At 42.2% G+C, this 9,926-nt stretch overlaps 1 protein-coding gene across 1 annotated transcript in view; it reads left to right on the top strand.

The window, feature by feature from the left end:
- Positions 1 to 2,663: 2,663 nt before the first annotated feature.
- KMT2C (lysine (K)-specific methyltransferase 2C) overlaps positions 2,664 to 9,926 on the top strand; it is a gene marked incomplete at its 3' end in the record, with an annotated part of 120,148 nt that continues 112,885 nt past the window's right edge. Inside the window, exons 1-4 of the mRNA XM_009074371.1 lie at positions 2,664 to 2,719; positions 3,590 to 3,796; positions 6,805 to 6,944; positions 9,516 to 9,625. Coding sequence (XP_009072619.1) covers positions 2,670 to 2,719; positions 3,590 to 3,796; positions 6,805 to 6,944; positions 9,516 to 9,625 — 507 coding nt within the window. The remainder of the gene's footprint in view (positions 2,720 to 3,589; positions 3,797 to 6,804; positions 6,945 to 9,515; positions 9,626 to 9,926) is intronic.

Genomic DNA, 9,926 nt, shown 5'->3' with positions numbered 1-9,926 from the left:
TTGAGCGAATTCTGCCTGAGGAACAGGCACTGACCAGATGATGAAGTAAGAACTTGTAGAAGAAAATGGCTGTTCAACATGTTTCTTGGTAGAAAGGAAATCCTTCAAGAAAGATCCAAGTCTAGATCACCTCCCAGTGCTCGGTAGAAACAAACATTAGCTTCAGATGTTATTAACCTTTTTGTCTCTTAATGCATCCCCATAATGCAGTATGTCTGGGTCATTCTGAACCCAATTTTTCCTCAGCATTATGTATGAAAACCTGGGTGCATACAGATCTGTGAAATGCTTTGGAATGAAGTGAGGTATATAAGCACCTCCTGGTAATAAATCACCAGGTCTGTGGAATTTTCAACCTGTATATATAAAAAAAAAAAAAGCATTTGTTGTGGGAAAATTTGGAAATTAAGTTGAAGTTGCAAATAATGATGAACTTATATTTTGGTTTGGAGCACCTAAGATGTATCTTAAATGGAGTACTGGTGAGCTGCTTCTTTCTCTTTTTTCTTAGTAGCTTAAAAAAAGATTTGTGACACATCGTCTCTTGCTTTTTATCCCACTTTGAATTATCCTGTTCTGAAAATATGCTAATTATGATAACAGATCTAGGATTTGATCTTAAGAGTTGCCAGTATCTCAATTTCGTTATCTTCAATATGAGAGCTCTTCTTGCATCACAGATTTAGATCCTCTAATTGCATATTGACATATGGAAAGTAGATTTGTAAGTACTTTCTGCAGTCCTCAGATGATGGGAAAAAATCTCTACCTTCTGCCCATACAGACATAACTTAAAATATTTACTGAGCACTTAAACCTAAAAGGCTAACGTGATGGAACTGGCCACTTTGTACTGCATGACAAGCCAGCCATGTGGCATGTTGGGAGGCAGAGGAACGTGGCTTTCCTGCAGAGGGTCTCTCTAGAATCCAGATACTAGGCAGGTATTTAAGTGCCTGCTATATTAGAAACCCCTCTGCTTACCCTCCCTGGAAAGTGTGAAACCTTTGTTTCTCCCCTTTATGATCCCTCCCCTCTATCTGAGCCCCACAGGCTCTTGGCAGTGGTCTGGGAATGTTCTGCTGCTCCTGTCTTTAACTTGTGCATCCGTGTGTTCACAAACCTTTAGCAAAGGGTTCCCCAGCCCCCTCCCCATGGCGAGCACTCGCTTCAGCTGCAGTTCCCAGCTTTGCTGGAGCAGGAGCAGTAGCACAAACCATATGATTCTTGACAGCTCCACAGCTGTCCTCACCACGCTGCAGAGTAGCTGTGAAACTCGCTGCTCCTGTTGTTTCACTCCCCTCTGCCTGGAGAAAGCTACTGCTGGAAGTTGTGATGCTGGAGCTGCCTTACAGGCTCTAGAAATATCAGCTTCACTCCTGTATGTCTTTTCAAATAACACCACTTGAAAAGTTAGTTTATTTTTTTTTCTTAATTACTGTTTCATATTTCTCTTTTATAAACCTTAACATTATTGCATATTTGCTATGACTCCACTTTAAGGAGCTTTGTTTATTTGTTTGTAATTATCCCTGAGTCTTTTAATGAGCAGTGATAGTCTGTCCTAACAGGATGTATGAATAATTATTTATTCCACTGTGGATAATCTTGTGTTTGTAACTAGTGTAATTTATATACCATGGTGCTGCCTGGTTAAATCTCTTAAGTCTCCTCACAAGTCTCTCTAGTCTCAACCAGCATAAATAGGTTTGCTTTCCCTGCTTAGGAACTCTGCCTGCGAGGCCAGATCAGGTTTCACTGGCAGTCTGGTGGTTATAGTCACTGACAGACAAATAATAGTGTATTTGTTGCTCTAGCATGCTAAAAACTAGCTATAAAATGGACCAATGTACTGTTTAGCTGTAACTATTCATTTTCCCCTGATCTTACGCTACATTTATCCATATTTTCTTTGTATTTTTTTAGCTTTGCCTATCTTTTTCTAAAGATTTCTGGAACGTGTCAGACATTTGCCATCAGCTCTGGGGGCTGTGCTGGCTCATGCTGGTCGTGTGTTCAGGCAGATCAGTGAGGGATGTGTGACCGAGGCCACGAGATGAGGTTGAATGTTTCCTAACAGCAGTACTACTGGAGGGTGTAATCTGAGCACCATGAATGGGACTTATTTTACTTGCCCACCAACCTGCATGTTCCCAAAGGTCCATCTGCCTTAGGGAAAGTGCAATCCTAGCTATAGACCATAGGTAAAAGTATTTGGCTCCATTCTGGGCTTGTGATGTGCTGCTCCCTTCCTTAGCATCTGACAGCCTGGTGTTACCAGTACTGTAATAAAGCAGTTCAAAGGCACTTAAATACCCACTTCGATTTTCTTCTTTTTCTTTTTTTTCCCCTAGTGTTGCTCTATGGTGAGAGCAAAACGACCGAAGTATATTACACTAAATCTCAGGGGCTTTGCTGGATTCTCAGGGTCTTCTGATCTGGAACTTTCCTTTTCCACTTTCACCTTTTTCTGTTGCAGTTCTTGGCTCTCCTGGCTGAAAAGCACAGGCACTCCTTATTTTTAGCTCCAGAATTTAGTGAATATTATACAGGAGTTTAGCCTTAAGGCTTTCTCTTCCTCCCACTTTACTTCCTTCCACTCATTCACCCAGCACAGAGTGTCCCAAACCCAAATGTGCCACCTCAGAGATGCACTGAAATCTATTTAAATGGAATCCAGCCATAATCAAGTCTCTATCCAAGTGCCTGGTTCCCTGAGGCATCTTTTGGGGGTCTTTGGGGCATAAATATGAAGAAAACATAATTGCTCATTTAGGCATAAAAAATGTGTTAAATGGCCTAACTTTAATGCAAACTGCATTAGTTGCAGAAGTTCACATTTGAAGTTTGTGGATATGTTTATTATAGAAATATTTTTCAGTAGCTTCCATATGATGTGACACAAGGAGTGCTGTCAGAGCTGTCATTTCAATCCTGTCGCTATGTTATGCATGTTAAAACATAATTGCAAATGGTACAGGGTATTGCAGCGGTCACAGTTCTGTAAATATAAAATTCCTCTAGTAAAACTTTTAGCCGTCGTTTTGGTTTTAAATATTAAAGTAGACAAGGATGTTTGGGTCTGTGTATGCTGTATGCCCTGGTATGTGTGATTGTAGCCACTGCCATGATTTTATCATGATTCCAGTTTTTCCCATGTTTTATTAAACCTTTTGGTGTATGGTATTTGCACATTGTGTTACACATAAGCTGTATGTGCTTATAGAGGGCTATATGTGTGGTAATGTTCTGTGTGTCCTGTAATGTTCCAATGCCTTTTAGCACGTGTGAGTCTAGAGACACAGGATTGTTGAGATTATTGTAATCATTTGAATATCATATGTGGGGTTTTTTTTTGTTTGCTTTGTTACTCATGCAGTTTTGTGAACAACAAAAAAATTCATTTGAATGTAACTGTAAATTAAGTGGAAATACTGTTCTTGAATGCTGAATGCTGATACCTGACAGCACTTGGGAACTTTCATTGTTTTGTTACAAAGGGTTAAATTGGCATGAAAGTTGCTCTTTGATGGTGTATCCTCTGCTGTTTTCCCCCCCAAAAAAGAAGTAATTATCTTCCCTTTTACAGCGAACAACTCTGCGCCTTTTGTTACTGTGGAGAACGGAGCTCATTAGGACAAGGAGACTTAAAACAATTCAGTCCTACTCCTGGGTATGTTATCCCATGGAAAAACCAGCCTTTAAATAAGAGTGAAGCCAGCGACAGCACCGATGGAGCTTGTGAGAGAACTCCAAGGCAAAACTCAGTGCCGCGCAAACAGAGAGGACAGAAGAAGTAAGTCCTTCTAGAATAAATATGTACTATTTTTGTGTTGCACAAAGCTCAGGAAGCATCTTTACTGATTCCATACTGCAATAGGCAAATAACTTGTATTTGTGAGCGCGTAGGTTTTTAATACATTTTTTGAAGGAAAAGCAATGCATACAAAAACCAAACCAAAACCACAATAACCAGCCTGTGAGTAGTAGGACAAGAGGACACAGACTCAAGCTCTGCCAGGGGAGGTTTAGGTGTTAGGAAGAGAAGAGATTTTTCACGGAGAGAGTGATCAGGCATTGGAATGTGCTGCCCAGGGAGGTGGTGGATTCACCATCCCTGTAGGTTTTCAAGATGAGACTGGATGTGGCAGTTAGCACCGTGGTCTAGTAACCACAGTAGGGTTGGATTCGATGATCTTTGAGGTCTCTTCCAACTTGGTTGATTCTATGATTCTGTGAATAGTTGTCTCTTCTGCTTTTAAAGACTGGTTGGTTTCTTGCCCTGAGTGAGAATCTTGGCTTTGGAAGAACACATAGGAGACATAGCTGCTGAAAAGCAGAGGTCAGCTTATGACATTGAAGTAAAAGTGCACATCGGGGTAACAGCCAATGGACTTTTGACACTTCATGTGTTGTGTAGACTAGAGTAATGGGAAGACTCTTCATCTGGTTGGAAGAGTCTTTGCCTTCTAGAGCTGTCTCCAGCACTGGTGCATAGCAGTGGCTCTTGCCCTTCAGGATTGGGGTGTGCTGGCAGCAATCCCAGCCGAGTGGGTATGGGCATTGCAGGGCACTGCCCCGAGGCTCTCAGCAGTTCTGAGCGCTGGCTGGGACATACGCGCTTCGCCGTGGAGATTTGTTCAACACATGGCCCCGATCGGAGCCGCATTTCTGTGTTTGCTTGCACACGAGTTTTCCGGTGGGCGCAGGGTCCTGGCACCATGCGTTTGTGCAGTCCCTGGGGGCAGGGACTGCAGGTGGACGTGGCATTGCTCATCCCTGGCTGGGCGGCAGCGGGCGGCGTCCGCCACCCGCGGGGCCAGGACGGGGAGGAGGAGGAAGAGGAGGAAACAATGTGGGGGCGCAGGCAGGGTCGGTCTGTCTCCATCCTGACCAAAATGCACCCCAAAGATATCTGATTAATGTGTGTGTGGCCAGCTCTGTTGAGCTCCCATGCCAGAGGTGTTAGTGCCCAGTGCTGTGCATGGGCGCTGCTGGCTGCTGGAGAAGCTGTTAAGAGTTACTGAATTCTATAGGTGTGTACAATGTTGTATACTAAATGGGTACATACAACATATCAGGATGGGGTAGAAAGTGTTCCTTTTCAGGGTGAGGTTACAGAGTGAATTGAGATGTTTGATCTTGTGAGAAAGGTTTCATAGACAGCAAAATATCTTGTTAGTTGGAATTTAGGTTTTTCTTAAAGAGCCTTTAATCTCCCCCTGTTGAGAGTAGCAGTTCAATGTTAGAGGAGGCTCCAGCTTCACCTTATCCAAAGAGGCCTACAAGGAAACCAGAGGGACTCATCTCCAGAAACTGGAGTGATAGGATAAGGTGAAATTAGTTCAAACCGAAAAAGGAAATTTAGGTTAGATAAATGGAAGGAATTCTTCCCAGTGAGGGTGATGAGGCACTGGCACAGGTTGCCCAGAGAAGCTGTAGCTGCCCCATCCCTGGGAGTGTTCAAGGCCAGGCTGGACAGGGCTTGGAGTAAGCTGGGCTGGTGCAAGGTGTCCATGCCCATGGCAGGGGGGGTTGGAACTAGATCCCTTCCAACCCAAAGAATTCTGTGATGCCACTGGACGCGGGCAGTGTTCAGGAAACAGCCTTGTCAAACAGATTGGGCTAATGTAATGCTTTGGTAGGGAGACTGTTAATGTCGATATTGTCAGAATTAATAGGTTTTGGGGTGGGTTTTTTTGATGTTCAGCCTCTGTCATGATGCGGATCATCAAGATATCACATAGTAATGGAAAACTTTCAAGGTTTCTTGGGTGGTGCAAGAGATGTTACTTTTTTCCACATAAACTAAGGTTAAAATTCCAGGGCTTACCGTATCTATTGGCAAATGCATACATGTGGGTTATTAATAGGGGAGAGTAATGAAGTTCAAAGAACCTTAATAGAAAGCACAGCACCACCTTTCCTACCAATTGTTGAAGTATCAGCAATCAGTTCTCTTATCAGTAAGCCTAATGCAGATCCTTAGATATCCAAGACAGGGTTTTTTTGCCTGCAGGAAATAAAGTAGGAGTCATTGCTTCTGTTTTGTTGTGGAGTGTTGTTTTTTTTTTTAAATGGAGTAATCTGAGTTAATTGTTTTCTGTTGAGATTAGAATTTGGGGAACAAATTAATAAAGTTCTAAACTAGATCTTCCCGTGTCAGCAGAATGTAGTAATCTTTGTATCACTTTCTATCAACTCCTTTCCTCCAGCTCACCCCCTCTTTCTTTTTTGTTTTTAATATCTTAATGGCACCATATAAAGATGTTTGTTTTCAAACAGCTTTTTAAATCCTGGTCTTTTTACTACTTTCTCCTGATAGTTGCTGTATTTTCTGTAGTCTCCTCACCCCTGCCTGTGGCAGTCTCCTTTGAGGGTGCTGTTAGTGCTGTACCCTGGGCCTGTCCTTGCAGGGAGGGGCCTATGAAAGCTGCAGCTAGTGCTTGCAACTTCTACCACTCTCCTTTCTTCTGTACCTCCTCTTCCCCAGAGAAGCACAGATTGATTGCTGTTACCTAATTCTCCATTCAAGGGTTGGGCAAGTTTTAATATCAAACAGAATCAAACTTTAGAAAAGCATGTGTGTCCTGAAGAATTGGAAGAGAGAAGACTTAGTTGCTGTTATTGGGGAAAATGTTGGGCTAAAGTACGAGAAAGACTTTTGTTCATGTTGATTTAAATTTAATCATGTTTAGAAATTTTTTTTTATTTTCCCTGAGTTTTAAACCCTTTGCCAGTATCTGGCTAATTGAACAAAGAATGTGGTCACTTCTAAGCTTGTTTTTCTGCTCCCCGATACAGATCTCGATCGAGTATAGCATCATGTACAAGTGTAAGCACCCAAACTGCTTCTGACGATCAGGTTGTCAAATTCTGGGATGAACTCAGTTTAGTTGGCTTACCAGATGACATTGATGTTCAAGCCTTATTTGAGCCAACAGGTAAGACCCATTGTTCCATCCTTTTGTCCCTGTCCAGTAGTATTACAGTAGCTATAATGACAGTGAGTGAAGTTCTACAGCTGTTGATTTGCTGTACTTTGGTGTTTGTCAAGTGTTTGATGGTGTTTTGGTAGCATTTGCTCATGTCAGGTGCTGGTTTGGTAAAGTTGCCTCTCCAAGTACTGGACAGCTTTGTATGGGGAAATACTTGTCATCCACTGCTGAACTGGTGTTCAGGTAGTGATACCTTCAGTACCACGATTTGTTTGGGAGAGAAAGAGAAATGAGGCACAGCTTAATATAACTCCAAAAGTCTTAATCCTGTAGCCTTGCCTAATATCCTGCTGCAAATGTGGAGTTATCAGAAACAATGAAGAGAAGATTTAGAAGAGCAGCACTGCTAGAGTGATAGAGGTATAATACACTTGTATGTTTCCAGAATCTGCAGGTTTTCTGTCAGAAAAACTGTCTGGTTTGTCATCTGCTCTTTCATTTTAATGGAATTCTTCTATTAACTCAGTTATGAATTACGTTTCCAGAAAGCATCTATGTCCAAATGCTTTAATGCTGGTAGTCCACTTCTGTGTTTTGCCTCAAAAAATGGAAATATATTTGTGCAATAATGAAAATGTCATTCTTTCATGACTGTGGAAACTCATTTCAAAATCTAATTTGGAGCAAAAAAAAGTTATGGTTTGGTTTAAATAGTTATGCCGTAGTGTGTGTAGATAGGCAGGAGAGTTTATTGATCTGCTTTTATAAAGTTGATGTTCTAATCTAGTTGGAGGCCTGTCACTAGTGGTGTCCCCCAGGGTTCCATACTGGGCCCAGTTTTGTTCAACTTATTCATCAGTAACTTTAACGAGGGGACAGAGTACCTTCTTAGGAGGTTTGGTGATACAAAACTGGGAGGAGTGGCTGATACCTGCGAGGGCTGTGCTGCCCTTCAGAGGAACCTCCATAGGCTGGAGACATGGGTAGAGCAGAGCCAACTGGGATTCAACAAAGGCAAGTGCCAGGTCCTGCACCTGGGGAGGAATAACCCCAAGCAGCAGTACAGGTTGGGTGCTGACCTGCTGGAGAGCAGTTCTGCAGAGAAGGACTTGGGGATCCTGGTGGACAACAGGTTGTCCATAAGTCAACAGTGTGCCCTTGTGGCTAAGAAGGCCAATGGAATCCTGGGATGCATTAAGAAGAGTGTTGCCTGCAGATAGAGGGAGGTGTTCCTGCCTCTCTACTCAGCCCTTGTGAGGCCACACCTGGAGTATTGTGTCCAGTTCTGGACTCCTCAGTGCAAGAGGGACATGGAGCTCCTGGAGCAGATCCAGCAGAGGCCAACGAAGATGATTAAGGGACTGGACTACCTCAGAGGACAGACTGAGGGAGCTGGGCCTGTTCATTCTTGAGAAGAGATGACTGAGACAGGACCTCATTAATGTATTCAAGTACATGAACAGGAAATGCCAAGATGATGGATCAGACTCTTCTCACTTGTGGAAACCAAGATAACAAGAGGTAACGGGCAAAAACTGGTGCACAGGAAGTTCCACCTGAAGATGAGGAAGAACTTGATTACTGTGCGAGTCACTGAGCACTGGAACAGATTGCCCAGAGAGGTCATGGATTCTCCCTCACTGAAGGTATTCAAGAACCATCGACACTGTCCTGAGCCGTGTGATTTAGGGTGGCCCTGCTTGAGTAGGGAGGTTGGACCAGATGAGCTATTGTGTTCCCTTCCCACCTAACTGATTCTGTGATTTGTAGATAACTTCCCAAGCCCATAAGGGGTTTGGGGGGGGGGGTATTTTTGTTGTTTGAATGATTAAGTTGATCAAATAGCTGATTTCAACAGCTAATGTAAGGTATCATTTCTAATCGTGTATAAAGCTGTCACAGAATTCCTTTGGAAGTATGCATCATTTACGTTGTTTCTCCCAGAACTGAATTAGAAACTGCTTTTAAGAGGTATCTGTTGAATTCTGCAAATTCTGATTTATTTTTTTTTTTGTTAATGTAGGTAAACATTTGTTTTATGTCTATGACATGTTGGTTCTATTGACGCAGTTTTCTCAATCATTGATATGGCATTTCTGTTGATGCTATTTTGAACTGTTAAACATTTTGTGTAGTATTCTAAAGCATCACATGAGCATGTTCTACATGAACACACAGATCTGTATCCAGTCCTTGGGAATCATAAGAGTACAAACGTGGGTAGATGTTATCTACAGTGAAATATAAGATCAAATGCAACTCTTTGTGCATGTCACACAAGCATTGCATGTAGAATTATGAAGTCACAGAATCCTGTGCACCTCACTGCTATGATGACATGATCAGGCAGCTGAAAACTAGAAACAGGTGTGTTATAAAAGAAAATTGCAGTACATTTAGTGTCTGATAGTAACTGCAGTATATTCAGTGTGTTATAACATGGACTTTGAATGTTGCAACAAGAAAAAAGGAGGAAGAGACTGTCTGTTTTAACTGGAAAGTATTTGTTGCTGGAACTGAGTTCCATAGTTGATAGAGTTGTAGGACCAAAGCTCTTTTTCTTTCCTAACTTATTAGGTCACTGCTGGGCTCATCACCGCTGTGCGGAGTGGTCATTGGGAGTCTGCCAGACTGAAGAGCAGCTATCGGTGAACGTGGACAAAGCTGTTGTCTCAGGGAGCACAGAAGTGAGTAAAAAGTCTTGAATGCTGAAGCCTGTGGGAAAATAGGGTCTAGGGTTGAAAAATAAAATAATAGTATGCAAAGTATGAGTAAAACTAGCCACGTACAGATCTCTGAGCTCCCATTTATTATGAGGTTTCTTTGGACAGGTGTTTAAGGTAAAATCTACTGTTGCAATTTATTAAAAAGGCTTATGGAGTCATGTGGAATACATCATTAATTAGTTTTGAGGTAACTAGAATGTAGGAAGTACCAGACTGGCCAAAACAAATTAGAGACAAAAGAAGAGCTGAGTTCAAATTAGCA

Source organism: Acanthisitta chloris, unplaced genomic scaffold, assembly GCF_000695815.1.
Source record: "Acanthisitta chloris isolate BGI_N310 unplaced genomic scaffold, ASM69581v1 scaffold7445, whole genome shotgun sequence".
Taxonomy (NCBI): domain Eukaryota; kingdom Metazoa; phylum Chordata; class Aves; order Passeriformes; family Acanthisittidae; genus Acanthisitta; species Acanthisitta chloris.
This window is presented reverse-complemented; position numbering and strand designations above follow the sequence as displayed.